General features: G+C 44.7%; 1 protein-coding gene and 1 non-coding gene across 3 annotated transcripts; both read right to left on the bottom strand.

The window, feature by feature from the left end:
- Positions 1–10: 10 nt before the first annotated feature.
- Positions 11–25,122, bottom strand: LOC100445947 (zinc finger protein 354B). 2 transcript variants are annotated; one of them, XM_009241350.4, is made up of 5 exons: positions 24,687–25,122; positions 23,761–23,844; positions 18,475–18,601; positions 17,755–17,850; positions 11–2,327 (listed from the first exon to the last, which is right to left on the bottom strand). In XM_009241350.4, exons 2-5 carry the CDS (start codon positions 23,791–23,793, stop codon positions 745–747), a joined length of 1,839 nt encoding a protein of 612 aa, XP_009239625.3. In that variant the 5' UTR covers positions 23,794–23,844; positions 24,687–25,122; the 3' UTR covers positions 11–744. The 2 variants fall into 2 exon arrangements, with proteins under 2 accessions (XP_009239625.3, XP_063580599.1); XM_063724529.1 differs by having other exon boundaries at positions 23,761–24,907.
- On the bottom strand, positions 161–325 carry LOC112133663 (U1 spliceosomal RNA). The gene has a single exon (XR_002915288.2). It is a non-coding gene; the product is annotated as a U1 spliceosomal RNA (small nuclear RNA).
- Positions 25,123–25,989: the final 867 nt, after the last annotated feature.

The raw sequence follows: 25,989 nt of genomic DNA, 5'->3' as shown, positions 1-25,989 counted from the left end.
AAGAAGAGAACAGATTTTTTCTTTTTTAATAAAAGCCATGCACGAAGTTTAACAATAAGTCAGGAAAAGGTAAATTCCAGACACTAAGAGGTAGTTCAGTTAGTTTTTCTCTCTTATTTGGTCCTTTGCTCTAATACTGCATATATATATATATATATTTTAGGAGAAAGCGCGAATGTAGTCCCCCACTACCATAAATGATGCAGTCGAGTTTTCCACATTTTGGGAAACTGAAGGGGTCAGCACATCTGGAGTGCAATGGGTAAGGCTTGCCCTGGGAAAACCACCTTCGTGATCATGGTAATCTCCCCTGCCAGGTAAGTATATATTGCATATATTTTTAAGATCATTTTGTTTGCTATTAAAATGTTTGCTGTAATAAATATGCTTATATTTATATAATAGTAGCTTATACAAATGTTTTTCTAATGAAAAATTCAGCACCTCAGCACCCAGACTTTTCTTTTTTGCATGTCATAGATAGCATATATTATATAAAGAGAGATTTTATAAACATACCTTTTATCTTACAAATGGCCAATTTCAATGTCTGCAACAGTGAACTGTCTCAGGTATTTTAAAAAGTGAGTGACAACTATAAAAGCTTTCCCCATAGTTATTACACAGCTAAAGTTTATTCTTAAAACTTAGTATCTGATAAGAACTAAGAGTTTTCTCATATTCATTATATTTAATAAATCACTCTCAAGCATGTATTCTCTGATGAGTTTTGGTTTAAGGCTTTCACACATGCAAATCGGCTTTTAAGGAGTCCTCTTCAATGTGAATTTTATAATGATTAGTAAGGGATGACCTCTGGCTAAAGAGTTTCCCACATGCATTACATTCATAGGGTTTCTCTCCAGTATGAATTCTTTGATGTGCAATAAGTGATGAGCTTTGTCTAAAAGTTTTTCCACATGTATTACATTTAAAGGGTTTTTCTCCTGTGTGAATCCTCTGATGTTGTATAAGAGCTGCACTTTGGCCAAAAGACATCCCACATTCTAAACATCGATATGGTTTCTCTCCAGTATGAATTCTCTGGTGATTACTAAGCGATGAGTTACATCTGAATGTTTTGTCACATTCGTTACACTTATAGGGTCTTTCTCCAGTATGCATTCTCTGATGTTGAATGAGAGCTGAACTCTGTCTGAAGGCTTTTCCACATACTTTACATTTACATGGTTTTTCTCCAGTATGAATTCGCTCATGAATAATAAGTGTTGAGTGGGAGCTTAAGGCTTTACCACATTCATTACAATTATACAATTTTTCTCCAGTATGAATCATTCGGTGTCTATTAAGTCGTGAAATAGATGTAAAGCCTTTCCCACATTCATTGCATCTATAGGGCTTTTCTCCAGTGTGAATTCTTTCATGTTGAATAAGAGATGCACTCTGGCTGAAGGCTCTCCCACATTCACTACATTTAAAAGGTTTCTCTCCAGTGTGAATTCTCTGATGATAACGAAGGGATGAGCTAGACTTAAAGGTGTTGCCACATTCATTACATAAGTAGGACTTCTTTCTGAGATGAATTTTCTGACTTCCAGAAAGGCATGTGCTGTAACTGGATGCCTTCCTACCTGGATTATATTTATGGGGATTTTCTTGAGCATGGATTTTTTGATGTATAAAAAGCCCAGACCTTTGACTGAAGGATTTACCACATTCTTTACATCTATAGCATTTCTCCACAGTATGGGTTCTTAAATGCTTACAAAGGGATGCACTATGGCTGAAGGCTTTTCCACATTCTTTACATATATAGGGTTTCTCTCCTGTATGAGTTCTTTGATGTTGAATAAGAGCAGAACTTTGGCTGAAAGCTTTTGAACATTCTTTACATTTAAATAATTTTTCTCCAGTGTGGTTTTTCTCATGTTTACGAAGGGATGAATTGTGAATGAAGGCTTTTTCACATGCACTGCATTTATAGCGTTTCTCTGCTGTTTTGATTTTTGATTGGTTAAGTAAATTTGAATTCTGCTTGAAACTATTTCTTTGTATTTCACATTTTGATGGAGTTTTTTCTTTAGCAAATCTCTGTTGCTTAATGAAGACTGATTTCAGGTAGAAGTTTTGGCCAAATTCAACATTTTTATGGCTTATATCTACAGTAAGGATTTTTGTATGGGCAACTGAAATTATTTGTAAATTTTCATTTTTGTCCTGCTGTTTCTTTAATTTCTCTTCATATATGCAGGATCTTTCTGATATAAAGTTCCAGGGTTCATCCCTTTTCAATCTTTTCCTCATCTGCTCCTGAAATGAATCCTGAGTTCGAGTTGACTTTGTCATTTTAGGCGTGCTCTTACATCCTGAAAAAAGAAAAAAAGAAAGCAACAGCCCATGATTCATGTGATTGGCTGAGACTAAATGTGTAGAAGGGATTAATGGTATCTCAATAAGGGTTTGCTATATGACTAAAAGAGGACACAATTTTAAAAAACACTATATAAAATAATGGATGACAGCTGAACTGATAAGTGAACAAATGAATAAAACAAACTCAGTTAAGGCGGGTGAGTGTGTAAGAGTGACCAAGAGAACGGAGCAGAGGGATCAGAGGAGGAGGCGGCATATGAATTTAGGAAATATAATCTGGTACCCAAAGCCTATGATGGACTCATAAATTACCCCATTCCTATAATTATTTATACTCCTGAATGTCTTCCCTCCTTTTCCTACATTCCAAACTCCTTTGTATCCTTCAGATTCAGTTCAAATGTTAACTCCTCTGTGTACCTTTTCCTAACTTTGAGTTCCAACAACTCACTCCCCTTATTATAGCACTTATTATAGTACATTAAATGCATTTAAGTAAGGAATAATACACATCTAGAGATGCTGACAAAATGTTCAATGAAATTCAGCACCACAGACAATAAACACACTCAAGCAAAAATGAACTGAGGGATACTTCCTCAACATGATAAAATACATAGACCTTTGTCCTAAAGCTAGTATCTATTAAATACACTAGAGGTATTTCTGCTATGCTCAAGAACAAGGCAAAGACACCCATTATTTTCCCTACAATTTAACACTGTACTAGATATATTAACCAATGCAATCAGGCAATATAAATCAATTAGATACGAGTAAAGAGAAAGTAAAACTACCTCTATTTGCAGATAATATTGAAAAGTCCAGAGAATGGATTGAGACCATCCTGGCCGACACAGTGAAACCCCGTCTCTACTAAAAATACAAAAATTAGCTGGGCATTGTGGCACATGCCTGTAATCCTAGCTACTTGGGAGGCGGAGGCAGGAGAATTGCTTGAACCTGGGAGGTGGAGGCTGCAGTGAGCTGAGATCGTGCCTGGGTGACAGAGCGAGACTCCATCTCAAAAAAACAGTCCAGAGAATGAATGATAAAACTCACTCAGTGAAGTAGCTGGATATAAAATTGACACATTAAAATCAATAGCCTTCATTTATACTAAGAATCACAGTAAATTTACAGGTAATATGAAAAACCTATACAAGGAAAATTTTATACCAGTCTTGAATGACATTAAAGTATATCTGATGAATGACATTAAAGTATATCTGAACAAATAATCACCTCTCCTATTCTTGGATGTAATAACATTATAAAAATGTCAGTGCATTAAGACAAGATATAGATAAGGATTTCTCAACCTCAGATGACATTTTGGGCTGATTTTTCAGTTGTGTGGATAGTGTGGGCTGTCCTGTGCACTGTGGAATGTTTAGCAGCATACTTGGTCTCCACGCAACAGACATGAGTAGCACCTGCCCCTCACAATTCCTCCCTCCAGGCTTGAGACAAGCAAAAATCTTTCAAGACATTGACAAATGACAAAATCAGTCCTGGTAGATAATCATTGGAACAGGTGAAACAAAAATGATCATGAATTGGCCGAGCGTGCTGGCTCACGCCTGTAACCCCAGCACTTTGGGAGGCCGAGGCAGGTCGATCACCTGAGGTCAGGAGTTTGAGACCAGCCTGGCCAACATGGCGAAACCCCGTCTCTATTAAAAATAACAAAAATTAGCTGGACTTGGTGGCGGGCGCCTGTAATGCTAGCGACTAGGGAGGCTGAGGCAAGAGAATCACTTGAACCCCGGGGGCAGAGGCTGCAGTGAGCCAAGATCACGGCCCCACTGCAGTCCAGCCTGGGCAACAAGAGTGAAACTCCATCTCAAAAAAAAAAAAAAAAAAAAAAAAAATTACCATGAGTTGACAACTACTGAAATTGGGTGATGGGCTAGGTACAGTGGCTCCTCCCCGTAATCCCAGCAATTTGGGAGGCCAAGACAAGAGGATCCCTTGAGCCTAGGAGTTCGAGATCAGCCTGGGCAATACAGTAAGATCCCATCTCTAAAATAAACAAACAAAATAAATTAGCTGGGCATAGTGGCACTCGTCTGCAGTCCTAGCTACATAAAAGGCTGAGGCAGGAGGATCACTTGAGCCCAGGAGGCTACAATAAGCCATGATTATGTAATTCCACTCCAACCTGGGTGACAAAGTTAGAGACCCTGTCTTTTAAAAAAAAAAAAAAAAAGAGGCCAGGTGCGGTGGCTCACACCTGTAATCCCAAAACTTTGGGAGGCCAAGGCGGGCAGATCACAAGGTCAGGAGATCAAGACCACCCTGGCCAACATAGTGAAACCCCATCTCTACTAAAAATACAAAAGTTAGCTGGGTGTGGTGGCGTGCCCCTACAGTCCCAGCTATTCAAGAGGCTGAGGCAGGAGAATCACTTGAACCCAAGAGGCAGAGGTTGCAGTGAGCCAAGATTGTGCCACTGCACTCAAGCCTGGCAACAGAGTGAGACCCCGTCTAAAAAAAAAAAAGAAAGAAAAGGAAAAAAAGAAATTGGATGACAAATACATGGGAAGTCATTATATTATTCTACTTTTTTGTGTATTTACTTTGAGACGGAGTCTCACTCTGTCGCCCAGGCTGGAGTGTAGTGATGTGATCTCAGCTCACTGCAATCTCCACCTCCTGGGTTCACACCATTCTCCTTCCTCAGCCTCCCAAGTAGCTGGGACTACAGGCACCCGCCATCACACCCAGCTAATTTTGTATTTTTAGTAGAGACGGGGTTTCACCGTGTTAGCCAGGATGGTCTCAATCTCCTGACCTCGTGACCCACCCACCTTGGCCTCCCAAAGTGCTGGGATTACAGGCGTGAGCCACCGCACCCAGCCTATTCTCTCTACTTTTATATACACTCGAACTTTTCCACAACAAAACTAAAAATGAAGTTTTCTTCCACTTTCTGTCCTTCCTTGTAACAGAAGTGAGTGGGTTAATCTTTTTCCTTTTATAGCCCATACCTACTAAGAAAGTTGCAATTTAAAAACTCTGGTTTCTGGGCCAGGCACAGTGGCTCACGCCTGTAATCCTAGCACTTTGGGAGGCTGAGACGGGCAGATCACGGGAGATCAGGAGTTCAAGACCATCTCGATCAACATGGTGAAACCCCGTCTCTTCTAAAATACAAAAATTAGTTGGGCATGATGACCGGTGCCTGTAATCCCAGCTACTCAGGAGGCTGAGACGGGAGAATGGCTTGAATCCGGGAAACGTTGATTGCAGTGAGCCAAGATTGGGCCTCTGCAGTCCAGCCTGGGCAGCTGAGCAAGACTCCATCTCAAAAAACAAAAACAAAAACAACTCTGGTTTCTGCAAAGAAATCAGCACACAGGCTGGGCACAGTGGCTCCCGTCTGTAATCCTAGCACTTTGGGAGGCCGAGGCAGGGAGATCTCTTAAGGTCAGGAGTTTGAGACCAGCCTAGCCAACATGGTGAAACCCCATCTCTACTAAACACAAAAATTAGCTGGGTGTGGTGGCACATGCCTGTAATCCCAGCTATTCGGGAGGCTGAGGCAGGAGAATCGCTTGAACCTGGGAGGCAGAGGCTGAAGTGAGCAAAGATGGCACCACTGCACTCCAGCCTGGGCAACAGAGCGAGACTCCAGCTCAAAAGAAAAAGCAGCACACACAGAAAACAAGGTCCTAAAAAATATATACTTTAAAAACATATGTAATCCCAGCACTTTGGGAGGCCAAGGCAGGTGCATCATTTGAAGTCAGGAGTTCGAGACCAGCCTGACCAATATGGTGAAACCCCGTCTCTACTAAAAATACAAAATTAGCCGGGTGTGGTGGTGCATGCCTGTAATCCCAGCTACTTGGGAGGCTAAGGCAGGAGAACCACTTGAACCCAAGAGGCAGAGGTTGCAGTGAGCCGAGACTGTGCCACTGCACTCCAGCCTGGGTAACAAGAGCAAAACTCCATCTCAAAAAAACAAAACAAAACAAAACAAACAAAAAAACTTCCAAGTAGAAAATTTAAATATTTATCAAATGACAAAATGTACGTTTATATATTTCTTTTCAGAGCAAGAGTGGAAGTTTATTTTAAAAGGCTTTAGAACAGGAAAGAAAGGAAAGTATACTTGGAAGAGACCTAAATGGGCACCGAGGTTAAGTGCCATAAAATGTACATTTAAAGAGTAAATATCAAACAAAGCCTTCTGGGTAGCTGAAGATAATGATGGATGTGTGGCAAGCAACCTATCAAAATCTCTTCCCCAAATGATAACAATTAACTTCATAACTGTGACTTTTTTTTTTTTTTTTTGAGACGGAGTCTTGCTCTGTCGCCCAGGGTGGAGTGCAGTGGCGCAATCTTGGCTCACTGCAAGCTCCGCCTCCCGGGTTCATGTCATTCTCCTGCCTCAGCCTCCCGAGTAGCTGGGATTACAGGTGCCCGCCACCACACCCAGCTAATTTTTTGTATTTTTAGTAGAGACGGGGTTTCACCGTTTTAGCCAGGATGGTCTTGATCTCCTGACCTCATGATCCGCCCGCCTCGGCCTCCCAAAGTGCTGGGATTACAGGCGTGAGCCACCGCGCCCAACCTAACTGTGACTTTTATGCAAGACCTCACCCTCAGCATACTACCCAATAGACATCAGTAGAACCTCCCCATCAGAACTCCAGATGGTGGCATACTACTTACATACTTAAAGACAGAAAATGCCAAAAGTGCAAAATAAATGTAAGGTAAAAGAAAAAGTAGATGTCAGGGAAGATGGTAGAGTAGGAAGCACCAAGGTTCTATCTATCCACCTAGACAACTGAGGTGTCAGAATCTGTCTGATACAACTATTTTGAAACTCTGGAAACTATATGAAGGCTTGTAGCTTCTAGGGGAAGGCCTGGCCAGTCACGTGAAATTAATTTTAGTTGGCAGCAGCTACCCATCTCCAATCTCCTAATCTCATGGCTTGAAGCCGTACTAGCATCCCTAGAGTGGCCTTTGGTGGCCAAAGTGGCAATAAAGACCTTGTTCTCCAAATAATGGGGATCTGGGTTCTGACTGCATATTACTGCTTTGAATCACGGAGGTGCAAACACAAATGCAGGCTGCCATTTTTGCAATCCCCACTGACCTGATGTGGCTTCCAGAGGATTTAAGGAACAGTGCCTACTTTTTTCCCCTTCTGTTCCCCTCTTTTTCTGCTTTGGGGAATCAGACTGTAAGGATAAGGACATTTGGCATGGTGGCTTACACCTGTAATCCCAGCACTTTGGAAGGCTGAGGTGGGCAGATCACTTGAGGTCAGGAGTTCCGAGACCAGCCTGGCCAATGGGGAAACTGTCTCTACTAAAAACATAAAAATTAGCCAGGTGTGGTGGTGGGTGCCTGTAATCCCAGCTACTCAGGAGGCTGAGGCAGAAGAATCGCTTAAACCCAAAAGGTGGAGGTTGCAGTGAGCCGAGATCACACCCCTGCACTCCAGCCTGGGTGACAGAATAAGACTCCATCTCAAACAAAACAAAACAAAACAAAGAACAACTGCACACATGGGGAATTTAGAAAGTCACTGCACAAGGCCAGGGAAAGACGTGGGCTCAGAAAAAAATGTGAGAAGACCTACAGGTTACACTTCAGGCTAATTCCTGGACTAGTGCCACCCTACAGCAATAAGAAAACAAAAACCAAAACAAAACAAAACCCAGCAAATCTTACGTAAGTGGGAAAACCTGATCCTGAGTTGCAACACTGTATGACAAAAAAAAAAAAAAAACAAGGCATAAAAAATAGAAAAGTATGGTTCAGTCAATGGAAAAAAATAAATAGAAAACATCTGTGGAGAAGACCACATGGTGGCATGCTACACAAAGACAACTATCATAAAGATGCTCAGAGCTAGAGGGAAATATGAATGACTCATGAAAATAAATGAACAAATCGAAGTATCAATAAAAAGAAAACAAAAAGAAACCAAGAGGAAATTCTAGGAGTTGAAAGCATAATAACTGAAATGAAAATTTCACTAGGGAAATTCAAAAGGTTTAAGTGGGCCATAGGAAAAATCAACAAACTTTAAGATAGGAAAATTAAAATTCCTTGAGTCTAAGGAAGAAAAAGAAGAAAATATTTAAAAAGTGAACAGAACTTAAGGGCCATGTAGGATGCCATCAAGCAGGCCTAAATATGCATCGTCCTGGGACCCTCACATGGTCACACCAGCCCTGCCTAGGCTCTCGGGCCAGTAGCAGCTCTGTACTTCCCTAGGTCAGAGCTCCTGAAGGGAGAGGCAGGCTGCTATTTTTGCTGTGCCACAGCCCTCACTGCTGTTGCCCTCAGACTCTGGAGGGGGCACAGTGATTAGGGACTGGAACAGAACTCCAGGAAGTACACAGCCGCCCCAAAAAACGCGGCCAGACTGTTTCCCACACGGGTCCCCATTTCCACGTCTCCTCACTGGACAGGGCCTCCCGACCTGGGACTCCAGCACAACCATCAAGCCTACCTGAATGCTTCAGTTGGAGGTGGCTCTGCATTTCTCTGAGAAGGAAATCTGAGAGAGAACCCATAGCCCCTCCACCACTGTAGCTAAAATGGTACCACACTATCCACCCTTGGGTTGGGAAGGAACACAAGGCCCGGCCGCTACACTGGTAGCTCTAGTACACTACAGCCACCATATGGAGATGAGCCCAGTCTCTCTCCCTTGTGAGCTCCCATACCCAACTCCTCACCAGGCAGGGACCCTGGCTTTGGACAGCAGAACAGCCGTCCCTCCCCTGGCTGAGCATTCCCACTGGTAGTGGCTCTGTCTTCCCCGAGGAAGGACTCCCAGAGGCAACTGATAGCCCCTATGCCACTGCCACAGCAGCAGTCCTGCACTGCTGCCCTCAGTCTGCGGAAGAAACAGTGAAGCCTTCATCTGCGCTTCTAGCATGCCACAGTCACCATATGGACAGGAGCCCAGTCTCTTCTCCCTGTGAGAACCAATCCCTGACTCTTCACCAAGAAGATCCCCCACCTCAGGCCAGCAGTGTAGCCACCTCGCCCCTCAGCTGAAGATTCCCAGTAGCAGTGGCTCCATGTTTCTGAGGTGGAGCTGACAGAGGCAATCCAAAGTCCCTCTGTCGCTGCCACTGCAGTGATATTGCCCTTGCTACCCTTGGACAAAGGAAGGAACAAAAACCCTGAGCACTTCAGCTGTACCTCCAGGAAGCTGCAGTTGCCATAAGCAGCAGTCTGTCTGTCTCGCTGGTGACCTCCCTTCCCCTGCCAGCTCCTCCTGCTCCTCACCAGGCAGGGCCTCCTTCCCCATCTTGGGCACACGGCAGTCACCCACCCTGGGCCGACTGCACTGATTGATAGTGGTTCTGCATCTCTTTAGGGTAGAGGCCCATAGACAAGTGAAAGGCTCTCTGCCACAACCACCACCAACCAAAGTCCCTTCCCCTGTTGCCTCCAAGCTAGGGAGGGAACATAAACCAGGATCACCCCAGAGCTGTGGTGGGCAGCCTGGCAGTGCCAAGCTGAGATGTGCAGCCAGCACTCGAGTGGGAGAGGAGCCCACATTTTCAGAGCACTGAGGGGCACGGCTGCAATCTTGAGGAAATACAGAGGAGTCACACAGCTGAGTAAGAGCCTACCTACTGGCCATTACACTTAATGCGCCATCTACCAGACCACAGCCCAAACTTCAACACCAAAATTACTTTGCTAATATACCCCTCTGTGAAACTAGGACAAGAATATAGCTACAAATAAACACCTTGCATAAAACATTGGCCCTCTGAAAACATTCAAAAAGAAGTCAACTGACTATACTCAAATTACATCACAGTTAATGAAACATGAGCTCACACAGATGAAAAAGAACCATCATGAGAACTCTGGCAAATCAAAAACCCAGGGTGTCTTCTTTCCTCCAAAAGACTGCACTAGTTTCCCAGCAAGGGCTCCTAAGCAGGCTGAAATGACAGAAATAGAACTCAGAACATGGATATGAACAAAGATCATAAAGATTCAAGAGAAAATTGAAACCCAATCCAAGGAATGTAAGGATTACAGTAAAATAATAGAGGAGGTGATAGACAAAATGGCCATTATAAGAAAGAACCAAACTGATCTAATAGAGCTCAAAAACACACTACAAGAATTTCATAATGCAATTGAAATGCAGAACAGACCAAGCTGAGGAAAAAATCTCAGAGCTCAAAGACTGGCTCTCTGAACTCAGATAAAAATAAAGAAAAAAGAATAAAAACCAATGAACAAAACCTGAGAAATACAGGATTATGTAAAGAGACAAAATCTACAACTCACTGGCATCCATGAAAGAAGTGGGAGAAGGCAAGTAACTTGGAAAGCACATTTCAGGATACTATTGTCCATGAAAACTTCTCCAACCTTGCTCGAGAGGCCAATATTCAAATGCAGGAAATGGGCCAGGCATGGTGGCTCCTGCCTGTAATCCCAGCAATTTGAAAGGTTGAGGCAGGCGGATCACTTGAGGCCAGGAGTTCGAGACCAGCCTGGCCAAAATGGTGAAATACTGTTTCTGCTAAAAATACAAAAATCAGCTGGGCATAGTGGTGCACACCTGTAATCTCAGCTACTCAGGAGGCTGAGGCAGGAGAATTGCTTGAGCCCAGGAAGTGGAGGTTGCAGCGAGCAGAGATTGTGCCACTGCACTCCAGCCTGCTGGACAGCAGTGTGTGAGACTCCAACTCAAAAAAAAAAAAAAGAAAAAAAAATAGAGGACTCACATGATGAAAACTACAAACACTGATGGAAGAAAATAAAAAAGACCTCAATAAATAGAACGACATACCATGTTCACAGATTGAAAGACTAAACACAGAAAATTGATATACAGGTTTACTGCAATTCCTATCAAAATCTCAGCAAGATTCTTTTTGTAGAGATTGATGATTATTCTAAAATTCATACAAAGAAAAGAACTACAGTAGATAAAACTTCCTAAAAAACAAGAAGTAATCACTCTACCCAACATTAAAGCCTGTATATATACAGCAATCAACACTGTGTGGTATTGGCAGAGGAACAGAAACACAGAACAATGGAATGGAAAAGAAAACCCAGAAACAACCCAACAAACACGCCCAAGTGACTTGACAAAGGCACCAAAGAACTCAGTAGAGGAAAGATGGCTTCAACAAATAATGATGGAGCAACTAAACATTCACATGCAAAAAAATGAACCTCGCATCTAACACAAAAATTAACTCAAAAAGAGTCATGAATATAAATGTAAAATGTAAAACTGTAGCACTTCTAGAAGAACATGGCAGAAAGTCTTCATGATCTAAGTACAGGCAAAATTCTTACATTTGACACCAAAAGCACAATCCATAAAAGGAAACACTGATCAACTGGACCTCAGAGTAAAATTAAAAATTTTGTTCTGCAAAAGAACCAGTAAAAAGGATAAAAAGACAAACTACAGAGTAAGAAAAAGCATTTGTGAACCACATATCCGGCAACTACTATCCGGCATATATAAAGATCTTTCAAAACTCAACAGTAAAAAACTCCAAAATAACTCAACTAGAAAATGAACAAAATACCCAGACATTTTATTAAATAAGAAACACAGGCCAGGTGTGGTGACTCACACCTGTAACCCAGCACTCTGGGAGGCCGAGGTAGGCGAATCACTTGAGGTCAGGAGTTTGAGACCAGCCTGGCCAATAAGGTGAAACCCTGTCTCTACTAAAAATGCCAAAAATTAGCCGGGTGTGGTGGCATGCACCTATAATCCCAGCTACTCGGGAGGCTGAGGTATGAGAATCACTTGAACCCAGGAGTCAGACATTGCAGTGAGCTGAGATCACACCACTGTACTCCAGCCTGGATGACACAGCAAGACTGTCTCCAAAAAATAAAAAATAAAAAAAAGGAAATATAAATGGCAAATAAGCACATGAACTATGTTAAACATCAACAGATGTTAGGAACACAAATTAAAATCACAATGTATTTCACCATATACCTACCAGAATGGTTAAAATAAATAGTAGTACCAAGGCAAAATATTGGCAAGGATGCAACAACACTGGATCATTCACATGCTACTGGTGAAATGTAAAATGGCACAGCTACTCTGGAAAACAACTTGGCTATGTCTTCAAAAACTAAACATACAACTACCCCATGACTCAGCAATTCCACTCTTGGGCATTTATCACACAGAAATAAAAACTAATTTTTGCACAAAAACCTGCACATGAATGTTTATAACAGCATTATACTTAAATGCCAAAAACTGTAAATAATCCAGATATCCAACAAGGGAATGGCTATACAAACTATGATATATACTCTATGGAACACTACTCAGCAATTAAAAGAAATGCAGTACTGATGTATACAACTATACAGATGAATTTCCAGAGATTTATGTTAAGTGGGTCAAAAAAAAAAAAATCCCATAACATTGTATACATTTTATTATTCTATGTATATGACATTCTTGAAATGATAAAATTATAGAATGGAGAACACATTAGTGATTATCATGACTTCAGGAAAAGAGGCAGGGAACGGGGCAGTGAACAAGAGGGAAACGGGTGTGTGTAAAAAGGGATACCAGGAGGGATCTCTGTGCTGACTGAAGGGATTTTTCTGTATCTTCACTGTATCAATGTCAGTATCTTGGTTGTGATATTATACTATGGTTTTGGAAATGAGTATAAGGGACATAGAATCTTTCTATACTACTTCTCACAATTGCATATAAATCTACTATTATCTTAAAATAAAAAATTTTCTAAAAAAAGTAAAATTCCCCTGAAAAGTAAAAATATCAAACTCATACCATCCTCCAAATCGAATCTCCTTCCAGTGGTAGTTATCTCATTGAATGACACCGGCCATCCCAGAACAAACCAGAAACAAAACAAGCATCCCTGATAACCCTATCTCGTTTATCTTCCACATCGAATCCAAGTCCTGCTGGCTGTATCTCCTGGACATCTCTGGGACTGGTTCACTTCTTTCTGTCTCCAACACCACTAACCTAGTCCAAGTCACTCGTGCATTCATTATACAACTGGACGCCTACCCTGGCCAGGGACTGTTTTAGGTTCTTGGAAAACAGGAGTGAATGAAACAGGCAACCCCTCCTACAGCAGCTTACAATGCAGAGGCAGAGACAGATGATGAAGAAACAGGTCTATTACACAGCGCTAAGCACGGGGAGGGAAAATAAAGCACGCTGAGGAGATAGCGTGGGGGCTGCAGGGCTGCGTGTCAGATGCTCTGTGCCTGCGTGAGCCGAAGCCTGTGCAGCACATGGACACATGACCGCCACGAAGAACAGTTCCAGACAGAAAAAAGCAGGGCAGAGGCCCTGAGCGGGGTCTGCTCGGCCCCCCTGACAAACCTCAGGGCAGCCAAGGGTGATCAGAGGCCTTGAATGAAGGGCAGAGTGGAAGGAGATGAGGGTGAAGAGGTAGCCAGGGCCAGACCACATAGGTCTCTGAAGGCCATGATGGGGACTTTGGGCTATATTGTATGGGATGGAAACCAATGGAGATTTTGAGCACAGAAGCAATATGGTTGATTTACTCTTTAAATAGATAATTCTGGAAGTTATGAAGAGAAGAGATGTTGTTGGTAGGAGGGGAGGGGCAGGGCACTCTTTGCTGGCAAACAAGAAAAAGACTAACTCATACAAATTAAACCGGACTATACTGGGTAGGTGCGGTGGTTCAGGCCTATAATCCCAGCACTTTGGGAGGCTGACATGGGAGGACTGCTTGAGGTCAAGAGTTCAAAAACAGCCTGGGCAGCATAGCAAGACCTCCATCTCTACAAAAACAAGTAAAATGAAACAGGGCTACAGAGCATTGTGGCCACACGTCCATCTTGTAAGCAGTCACATTTTAAAACCATTCCAGGTCATGTCATAAGGGCTGCTGCTAAGCCCCACAGCATTTTGTGCAAATCAGGAAAAGACAATCCTCCCTGTGTGCAGTCGCAGCTTCAGCAAACCTTGCTGAACAACCCCTCCGCTCACCACCCTGCACAATTCAGCCTACCCAAGATGGCTTCTTGCAGTAAGAAAATGAAGCAGGCCGGGCGCGGTGGCTCACGCCTGTAATCCCAGCCTTCTGGGAGGCTGAGGGGGACAGATCATTTGAGGTCAGAAGTTCGAGACCAGCCTGGCCAACATGGCAAAACCCGGTCTCTACTAAAAAAATGCCAAAAATTAGCTCGGCATGGTGGCGTGTGCCTGTAATCCCAGCTACTCGAGAGGCTGAAGCACAAGAATCGCTTGAACCTGGGAGGAGGGCACTGCAGTGAGCTGAGAATCACGCCAATGCACTCCAGCCTGGGCGACAGAGCAAGAGTCCATCTCAAAAGAAAATAACTTTGTACAAGTACATTTTGAGGCTACTGGAGGTTCGAGAGAGTCCTATCATGGGGAGCATAAGTTTTTCTATCACTGGCTGTTCAAAGGGTAGGTTTTTGTCTAAAATATTTTTTTTCTTTTTTAAAGTTATATAAACACAGACGGGGTCTATGTTACCGAGGTTGGTCTCAAACTCCTGGGCTCAAGTGATCCTCCCACCTTGGCCTCCCCAAGTGCTGGAATTACAGCCGTGACTCACCTCACCCAGCCTACAGGTTGAGTTTTTGGTTCGAGCTAGAGTTAATAATCTGAGAAAATTCCAGGAACATCCCAGTCCTTCAACCACGCTCTCAATGAAGTGAGCGCTCATGGGAAAAGGAAGCTGTCCTGGGGCAATCTTAGTCCAGGTAGACAGGAGCCCCACCAGGGGTGCAGCAGAGAGGCAAGCACATCAGCACCCTAGGAATGCCATCTGACTTCCATCTGACAAGAGGAGGAGGAAGGTCATCCCACCAAGAGGAATCGGGCAGGAAACAGCTCTGACGTCCTTCCTTACTCAATAAGCTGCTCACGGTTTTCCTGCAGGGCCATCCTCCCGAATCTGAAAAGGGACTGACTGACAACACTATCAGGTGCCCGGCATCCCTCTGGACAGCTCCGCACTCCAGTCATATTTTCAGCCTGTTAATATTTCTCTCTAGAGGGGAAACTTATTCAGTCATCAGATGCTCCCCAGTTAAAGGGAAAGGGAACAATTCTTTCTTTCTTCCTGATCTTCCACATCAGATTCAGCCCACACATAATGGCCAGACTGACACCCCTCTTAAATCTCACCTGCTTCCCTGCTGCTTGCATTCGGCTTACTTTGTGGTGGTCTCTGGCAGTTCATTAAATTTTAATTTAATATAAAATTAGTGCATTTCTACCAAAGGAGATTAAAAACACAAGTGTGGTTCCCCTATTAAAAAAAAAAAAAAGTTCAAGCTATCATCACGAGAAAGCTCTCCCCAGCACAGGAACTATGGGGACCAAGGCTGCCTGCCCTGCAGCTCCTCGCTGGGCCCATGGCATGAGGGGCCATCACTGAGCCCTCTGGACTTGACAAGCCCTGCACTGTGGCGGTCAGGTTCCTCACATGCACTGGCACCTGCAGAATGAAGCCTGGGCCTGCCCTGGGCTACTTATGGCTCCTCAGAGCCTGTGCTTAGCTCTCAAGCATCAACCAAACTCTGTGACAGGGCCTGCGGCTCTCTTTGGTGCCTGGCTCTACTTTCTCCTCATTGGCTTTACTTCTTTGGACCTTCAAGAACACCATTCTTCTTTTTTTTTTTTTTTTTTGAGGTGGAGTCTTGCTCTGTCACTAAGGCTGGAGTGCAGTGGCATGATCTCGGCTTGGTGCAAGTTCCACCTCCCAGGTTCACGCCATTCTCCTGCGTCAGCCTCATGAGTAGCTGGGACTACAGGCGCCCGCCACCACGCTCGTCTAATTTTTTTCTATTTTTAGTAGAGACAGGGTTTCTTTTTTTTTTTTTGAGACGGCGTCTTGCTCTGTTGCCCAGGCTGAAGTGCAGTGGTGCGATCTTGGCTCACTGCAAGCTCTGCCTCCCGGGTTCACGCCATTCTCCTGCCTCAGCCTCCCGAGTAGCTGGGACTACAGGCGCCCACCACTACGTCCGGCTAACTTTTTGTATTTTTAGTAGAGACGGGGTTTCACCGCGTTAGCCAGGATGGTCTCTATCTCCTGACCGCGTGATCCAACCGCCTCAGCCTCCCAAAGTGCTGGGATTACAGGCGTGAGCCACTGTACCCGGCCACAAACACCATTCTTTAGGCCTGAGCAATTCTTCAGTCCTTTGATCCCAGGCCCTTCCACAGGGAAGCCTTTGCTGACGCCACCTGCCTGCTCTGTACTCTCACAGCACCGAGTGTCTTTCCCACGTGGTCCTCACTGGAACGTGTCCTTCTGTGCCCTGTGTGCAATGAGTGTGTTCACCTTGTCCCCCACTAGACTGTGCACTCCAGAAGCACGAGACCTGCGTCCCTTTCTGCCCAATGCTATAAAAAGCTGTGGACGAGGGTTCAACCTCGATCCCCCGGAGCCAGAGCCCCCCCAGTTCAACCACTCTCAGTCCTCCACTGCCACGACGGCCCCTCCCCGTTTCTCTCCTCTGATTACTTCTCGGGCTCTGTCAGATTCCTCCTGCTTAAGCACCTCGCAAATGCTGTTCCTGAAATTCCGGCCTCCACTCGGCCCCCTCACCCGGCCAGCTCCAAGCTTCTAATGCCCGTCATGCTGACGGGCTCCCTGACCTCCCTTGAATCTCGGCCCTGTCACTTACACACCTGTCCACCAGGGTTCTCCACCTGACTACTTCACTCACATCTCAAGTGAAATCCACCCCACACCCAACTGCTCCTGTGCCCTGATCACGCGGGCGCCGCCTCCTCCCTCACGAACTCACGGCAAGTGCCTTCATCCAGGCCCTTCCACCTCCTGCCTCCCTCCATGACTGCAATCGCTCTGCAAGGCTTCCCGCCTCTAGTTCTGCCTCACTTTCAATCACAATACTCCCAAAGTGACCATCTGTATTAAATTTGAATCACATAGCAACGTCATGAATATATTCTCTTTGTGAAAAACTAAAACGTTACATGTAAATAACATCCCCTTCCATGGACCCATTCTTAATCCCATTCCAAGTGTAACTAATGTCACCAGCTAAGCTGTGTCCTCCTAACCTTTCTCTCTGCTTACGTGCATGCACATTACACATACACATAATTTTCATTAGACATAAATGGTGGCGTCCTAACAATGCTCTGTAACTTTTTGGGAGCTCTGTCCACGTCCCTGGACTCGTTTTCAGGGTGGTGATGCTCACCAGAGTAAGGACATGCCACAGGTCCCTTAGCTGTTCTTACACGGATGGAGACTCAACTGTTTCTGATTCAGACCAACTTTTCTAAGATACCAAGGAGCATATGATTCCCTGCCCAAATCCTTCAATTATTTCCAGTGCTCCATGGGACAGTTTCCACCTCTTAGAACCGGGCCACCCACTTACCCAAAGAGGAGTTGCCAGAACTGTCTTTCTCCACCTTCCAGGGATCTTCTCCTTGCTGCAACAGGGAGATGACTTTTGGTTTGGTAAACGAGAGTCCTGCACATAAACAACAAAAAAAGTCTCGGTCTTCGTTTTGACACAACAAAGTATCCCTTGATTATTAGGGTACCTACATAATAGGTACCCTACGTACCTAGGTGGCTTTTCTACAGAAGGAACGTTGCATGTGTGATGTAATTAAAACTTATAAACTGGCATCTATAGAATTATCTATCAAGTAACTTTTTTTAAAATGAGAAAACATCATATGATTCCCTTTTGAAGATGGATTTTACAAGATTCATCTGGCTGGAAAGGAGAAGTGGGAAACGCAATGGTAGGTCGATGAAGAAGAATGAGGTAAGCCCTCTGCTGAGAGATGAGCAAACAAACCACAGAACAACCAAAGCAGGAAAATGCTGCCTGAACGACGAGAGAATTTCTAATGTGAAACTGTGCAGCAGGAAGGGGATAATTATCAATACCCACCCGCCAAGACATAGGGCAATTCCATACTTATTAGGAGAAAGTAAGTTTTCAATATTTATTTATAGAGATCTGATTTGTACAATCCTCAAACTCAGCTCAAATTTTTCAGTGATCAACTGCTTTTATTCAGGGAAGGAGGTGCTGAGATATCCCGATTTTTGAATTCTGTTTCTAGAGGGGAAATTTCCTTACCCAGTGAGACCAGGTTCCTATAGTTCTCCAGCATCACATCCCGGTACAAGTTCCTCTGAGAAGGAGCCAGCTTTCTCCACTCATCCCAGGTAAAGAGCACAGCCACGTCCTCGAACGTCAGTGACACCTGTAAGGACAAGTCGTTCCAGCTCACCCAGGACCACCCTCACAGAGTGGAGGGGGCGGCAGTGGGGAAGACAGGCTGCCCGTGAAACACTTCTGATACTATTCAAGCTTCTGAAGGTTCCAGGTCATTCCTTTAATGAACAATTGGCCAGTAACAAATGTATACTGAGCAGCACACAGTGAGATTCAGGCCTTGTGCAGCCACTGTAAGAGATGAGTAGAGGAATTACGGCCATTAGTGGGAGCCTTAATTAGAATAATCTTTCGTTGGCAATTTTATAATACATAAAAACTTAGAACTGTGTATAATCTTTAACTCACCAGTTACTGTAAGAAACAGTGCACAAAAATATAAGCACAAGGATACTTATCATGGTGTTAGTAGCAAAAAAAAAACCAGGAAACAACCTAAATACTCACTGATAGAGGCTGGGTTAAATAACTTACGGCACTACCTGTGTGCTGATTCGAGCTTGAGAATAATAATGATGAAAATCAGAACACCTCTCTTCTACTGAATGCTTTACATGGGCCAGACACTGTATTTAGAGCTTTGTATTAATCATTAGTATATACTTTATCTAACTTTCATAATTACCTTATGAAGAAAATAGTTATTGTTTCCATTTTACATCACAGAAAGCAAAAGTCACTGAGAGGCTAAGAAATTTGTTTAAAGTTGGCTGGGTGTGGTGACTCACGCCTGTAATCCCAGCACTTTGGGAGGCCGAGGTGGGTGGATCACAAGGTCAAGAGATCGAGACCATCCTGGCCAACACGGTGAAACCCCATCTCTACTAAAAATAACAAAAATTAACCAGGCATGGTGGTGTGCACCTGTAGTCCCAGCTACTCAGGAGGCTGAGGCAGGAGAATCGCTTGAACCCGGGAGGCAGAGGTTACACTGAGCCGAGATCATGCCACTGCACTCCAGCCTGGAAACAGAATGAGACCCCATCTCAAAAAAGGAAAAAAAAAATTTGTCTAAAGTCACACAGCTGTTCAGTGGTACAGCTGGGATTCCAATCCAGACAGCTGTCCTGGGCTCCATTCAAAAGTACTCTAAAACTGCCTCTCAAAATCTACCACAAACTTAATAAATAAATAAGTTAATCTGCACAATACACTTAAAACCATATCGGGCTCACATTAAAGGTTCCAATGTTAGCTATTATCACATTAATACAAACAAATACTAGGCAATCATTAGAGCTGATGGTATAAATTGCTATTTGTTGACATAAAAAAATTCCATGAAAATGTTAAGTACAAAGCAGGTTATATATCACTGTTTCGAGTTTGTCCCCATTCAAAAAAATGTTTCTGGCCAGGTGTGGTGGCTCATGCCTGTAATCCTAGCACTTTGCGAGGCTGGGGCAGGTGGACTGCCTGAGCTCAGGAGTTCGAGACCAGCCTGGGCAACACGGTGAAACCCTGTCTCTACAAAAATACAAAAAATTAGCCGGGCGTGGTGGCATGTGCCTATAATCCCAGCTTCTCGGGAGGTTGAGGCAGGAGAATTGCTTGAACCCGGGAGGCGGAACTTGCAGTGAGCCGAGACTGCACCACGGCACTCCAGCCTGGGTGACAAAGTGAGACTCCCTCTCCAAAAAAAAAAAAAAAAAAATTTCTACATACATAAAAAATTATTGAGACATACAATAAACTGAATGACAGTGATTATCTCCAGATGGTGGGCTTAAGGGTGATTTTATTTTCTATTGTATATATGAAATATATAGAGTATACAGTTCATGTGTCACATTAACGATGGAGGTACATTCTGAGAAATGCATTGTTAAGCCATTTCATCATTATGGGAATATAAGAGAGAAACCTGGATGGTATGGCCTCCCACACACCCGGGCTATATGGTACAGCCTATTACTCCTAGGCTACAAACCTGTACAGCATGTTACCGTACTGAATACTGTAGGGAACTGTAAGACAATGCTAAGTATCTGTGTACGTAAATATATTTAAACATAGAAAAGGCATGATAAACTACAGTATAAAACAGAAGAAATGGTACGCCTGTACAGGGCTCTTGCCATGAATGGAGCTTGCAGGACTGGAAGTTGCCTGGCTGAGTGAGCGGTGAGTCAATGTGAAACTTAGGACACTGCTGTGCATGACTGTAGACATTTTAAACACTGTACACTTAGGCTACACTACATTTATTTTTTTTAAGTTTTCTTTAACAAATTGTCCTTAGCTTACTGTAACTTTTACTTTCTAAACTTTTTAATTTTTTCAAACTTTGACTCTTTTGTAGTGACACTTATCTAAAACACATTGTCTAGCTGTACAAAAATATTTTCTTTTTTTATATCTTTATTCTATAAGCTTTCTCCTATTTTAAAAGCTTTTAATTCTATTTTTACTTTAAAAAATTTTTTGTTAAAAACTAGGACATAAATACGCACATTAGTCTAGGCCTACACAGGGTCAGCAACATCAACACCACTGTCTTCCACCTCTACATCCCGTCCCACTGGAAGGTCTTCAGGGGCAATGACACACATGCAGCTGTCATCTCCTATGAGAACAAAGCTTTCTTCTGATTACCTCTCAAAGAACCTGCCTGAGGCTGTTACAGTTTTTTAAAAAAACAAGCAAAAGGAAGACACTGTAAAATACCAAGAATACTATAATAAATATATAACCCAGCATCACAGTCAGATATTATCAACTATTACCTGTACAATCGCATATGCTGTATACTTTTATAGGACTGGCAGGCTGCACGGTATGTCTGTTTAAACCAGCATCGCCACAAAACACGAGCAAAGCCTTGCACTAGAATGTTACAATGGCTACTTAGGCATGAGGAGACAGGACTCTTTCAGCTATATTTTAATCTTATGGGACCATTGTCACATTTATGGTCTTTTATTGACCAAAATGTCATTACGCAACGCAGAACTATAGAAACATACATACGTAATGCACGTATATATACACACGTATCCATAAACATACATATATATGCACATATACATATGTATATGTTTTATTCTCTAAAATTTACACCATGACCCTGCAATATTTTTATGGTGAAAGAGCATCAAATTATTTGCATATTGGGGAAGAGTACAAGAAATGATCTTTGTTCTCAAAGAATGTATAATCTGACTGGCGGACTAGAAAATGCATGAAATAATTTGAACAACTGTGTATCTGCACAGGGCCCTGAGACAAGAACACAAGGTCCAGGGCAGCCAAGATCCCAGGTCACGTGCTTTGCTAGAGGTAGCAGCAGGATCCTAACTCCAATTTTCTAATTGTGAACTCTGCACTCTCTCTCTGATCTTAAAATTCCCTTCACTGAATTTTACACACAGGTCTACACATCACTGATGCATGGGCAGCAAGAACAGACAGGAAGGATGCCACGGAGACTCACTCACACACGGATGGAGAAGGTTCTAGTCAGGAGAGCAGCTTGGCTCTGTGGGAATGGAATAGGAATGCCTTGAAGGACAAATACCAGCTCAAATGCACAATAGCCTGTTCTGGCCACACCCTCAGGTCCCACTCCACTGTGTTGGCTGGTCTAAAAGATAATGCTGCCAGGCGTGGTTGCTCACACCTTTAATCCCAGCACTCTGGGAGGCTGTGGCTGGTGGATCACCAGGTCAGGAGATTGAGGCCATCCCGGCCAACATGGTGAAACCCCGTCTCTACTAAAATACAAAAAAAAATTAGCCAGGTGTGGTGGCACATGCCTGTAGTCCTAGCTACTCAGGAGGCTGAGGCAGTGGAATTGCTTGAACCGGGGATACGGAGGTTGCAGTGAGCTGAGATCGCGCCACTGCACTCCAGCCTGGATGACAGAGCAAGACTCCATCTCAAAAAAAAAAAAAAAAAAAAAAAGGATACTGCCACGCTGCAGAAGCACTCTGGTATCACGTGGCTGGATCTGCCCATACTCTGAAAGACGCACCACAGGAAGGACTGGGTGGTCCGAGGGAACTCAGAGCCAGACATACTTGGACTGTACTCAGGTCACTTAACTTTTCTGAGCCTCAGTTTCCTCACGTGTAAAACAAGAATTGTAATTGTTGTGCTACTGTGAGAGTGAGAGAACAAATGTAAAGCCCTCAGCCCATTCCCTGGTATGCTAGACACTCAGTGGACATTATTATTGTTAGACCAAAAAATGAATAAAGGATAACATCTTCTGGGTCCTAAACACATTGTACAGCAGTTTCTATCTAACAACATTAATATATTAATACAATTATGTCACTCAGCAACCACAACCACCATATACGGAGCAATAACTACTCAGTGCCCAGCCCTGATCCAAACACTTTCCACACACTAACTCATGTGATCCCCTCATCTACGCTGGGAGGTGGGCACGGTTGTTACTCCCATTTTACAGGTGAGAAAACTGAGGCACAGAGAGGTGAAGCCCAAGGCCCACAAACAGCAACAGAGGAGATGGGTTAAAACGCTGCCATCTGGCTTGACAGCCCTACTTCCTAACTACCACCTACGCTGCCTCTGCACTACTGATATCCCATGAAACCCTTCCTGCGGCTACCTGAGGGGTCTTCTCTCTGTGTCCTGCGAGTCAAACGACCTCTCCAACTCTGTTCACTCTTGTCGCACCTAGAAAGGGTGGCCTCCTCATTCCCACTACACAAAAATGAAAACGGTCTACACTAGTTTTCAAGAGAGTAATACAAGCAAAGAATATGATTCACAAAATTAAGAAGCAGAAAAAAATAAAAACTATGTGTTGGAGAAGCCTGGGGAAGGGTTGGTGTTATGAGGATTCTCAGGAGTGAAAAAAAAGTATTCCTGCAAAGGATAGGAAGGGAGACATGAGTGAGTGAAGGAGGCAGGAATTTTTCCCAGCTGTGTACGTTTGTTCTGTCCCTAGTGATAGACTCGTGGTATCTTACTTGTCAAACTAGTCACACAATGGATTAAGATTAGTGAACAACCTGTGTTAATTGAAAAAGAACCACTAGACACGGATGGGGAGGGTGGTGATCCTCCCTACAGAATCCACCACTCATGAGGGCGGACCAGCTCCTCCAAGGGAAAAGGACTTGGCTCCATCCTGGCTGAAGATGGTCCCGGGTGAAGAACTCCAGTTAGTGGGGAAAATCCATCCACTAGGATCTGGGAGGGCAATGAGCTCACCTGGGGCCTCGCTTCCCGCTGCCCAGCAGCCATGTCCTCTTTCTGGCTCTCCCGTGAGGACGGTGCAGTCTCCAGAAGGCAGATCTGAGAAGAGAAAGGGAGCCAGGAAGAACCCCTTCTGCTTTCCAGCCCTGGAATCCGCAGCTCTGAAACCCCGACTCCCGCTGAGAAGGACCCCGCGCGCCCTCAGAGGGATTCGGGAGGAGCCAGGAGCCCGCGGACCAGAGCAGCGCTGGGCCGCCCGGCCAGGCCCAGGCCTCACAGGCTTGGGGCTTACAGAGAGGACACTGGACCCGCAGTGGCAGCAGCGACCCGCCGAGCCCACCAGGGCCAGGCTCGCCCCACGCCGCCGAGTTCCTCGGCGCCGGCTGGCACTGCCAGCACCCACTGCACCGCTCAGGAAACTGAGGCAGCGCCGGGGCACCTGCCCCGTTCACGCCCCTGCGAGGCGGCCCAGGACTCCCACCACGACGACCCCGGGACGACTTCCCTCCGCCTCAAGCCTTTCCCAGCCGGTTCCGCTCCCTCCCGCGAACGAATCATCTCCTGACTCCACAGAAAACGGCTTTGAAGGGGAAAGCGCTGGGTGTCCCGAGGCAGGAGGGGTGGCCGTCCTGGGGACAGACTCAGAAACCGGGCCTGGCTGCCTCTGCCCTGCGCTCGGGGTCCCGGCGCCCCGAGTCCGCGAGGCCCACACGGCGCCGGCAGGGTGCGCCCGGGAGGACACGCCTGGCCCCGCGTTCACGGCGGGCGGCGCGGGCCAGAGGCAGGGACATCGGCAGCGGCACCAGAGCGGCCCGTGAGGGACGAGAGTCCAAGTCCTGGCGCGGAGGCCGGTGACAGACGCGGGGGTGCCCACCCGCGACCTCAGGCCGTCCTGGCGCCAAGCGCCGCCTCTTCCCGGCGCAGCCAGCCATGCCGCTCACCTCCACAGAATCCCGCGTTCCCGGGCCGCGCCTCCCCGCCGCACTCTGCAAGCAGGAGGCTCCAGCCTCGTGACCCGGCTCCTCCGACGTCTGGGCGACCTCAAGCCCCGCGCCGCTCACCGGGGAGCGAAAGCTCCGCAGAGCGCCTGGGACCTAGAGGAGCAGGGCGGCCGCTAAGGCCTCTAGGAAATGGAGTCCACGGGAGGACGCTGGCTTTCTGGGAAGTGTAGTTCCACGCGTTTGAGCCGGGGTCGCGGCTGAGCTGTTACGCGCCCAGACGTATGAGGGGGCCCGAGTGAGCTGTAAAGCCCCTGGTTCCTGGTTCTTCGGAAGAGAAAGGGAGGTTCCCGGAGGGCAGTAACGTGCAACTCTGTGTGTGAATTTCAGGATGGCGTGGGCGGCACGAAAACAACTACTACACAATCGGGAAAGGATAATCCCCTGCAAAAGATGTTGACAAAGCTGGATTTCCACATGCGAAAGATGAGCCTGTACCCTGACCGTACACCATACATAAAAATTAACTCAAAATTGATTAAACACCTAAATGTGAGACCAAATTGTTTTATAAATTACTAAAGTAAAAAGGGAAAAAACTTGAGGATGTTGGAGATGGCAGTGATTTCTTGAATATGACATCAGAAGCACAGATAACAGCAAAAATAGACATGGGACTACATCAAACTTAAAAACTTTGGCTAATCAAACGAAACAAAGGCAATCTACAGAATAGACGAAAATGCTTACATATCATATATCTGATTTGCAATATATCCTGGATTTATATGGAACTTTTACCAACTCAACAACAATAACAAAACCAAATAACCTGATTTTAAAATGGACAAAGGACTTGAATAGGCAATTCTCCAATGAAGATATACAAATGAGCAATGAGCAACAAGCATATAAAAAGATGGTAAACATCTCTAGGCATAAGAGAAATATAAACCCAAACTCAATGAGAAATCATCCTAATGGAGATTAGGATGGCCACTATCAAAAGGATGTAAATTGGTACAATCATTACAGAAAACGGTATAGAGGTTCCTCAAAAAATTATAACTAGAGCTACATTAGGATCCACCAATCCCACTTCTGGCTATAGATCCAGAGGAAGTGAAACTCCATGAGATACCTGCACTCCCAGGTGAGTTGCAACATTATTCACCATGGCCAAGATATGGAAACAACTAAGTATCCGTTCATGGATGAATAGATAAAGGAAATGTTTTCTTGTTTGTTTTCTTTGAGACAGTGTCTTGCTCTGTCACCCAGGCTGGAGTGCAATGGCACAATCTTG

This window comes from Pongo abelii, chromosome 4 (genome assembly GCF_028885655.2).
Source record: "Pongo abelii isolate AG06213 chromosome 4, NHGRI_mPonAbe1-v2.0_pri, whole genome shotgun sequence".
Taxonomy (NCBI): Eukaryota; Metazoa; Chordata; class Mammalia; order Primates; family Hominidae; genus Pongo; species Pongo abelii.
Note: the sequence above shows the minus strand (reverse complement) of the source record. Positions and strands in the feature narration are given on the sequence as shown.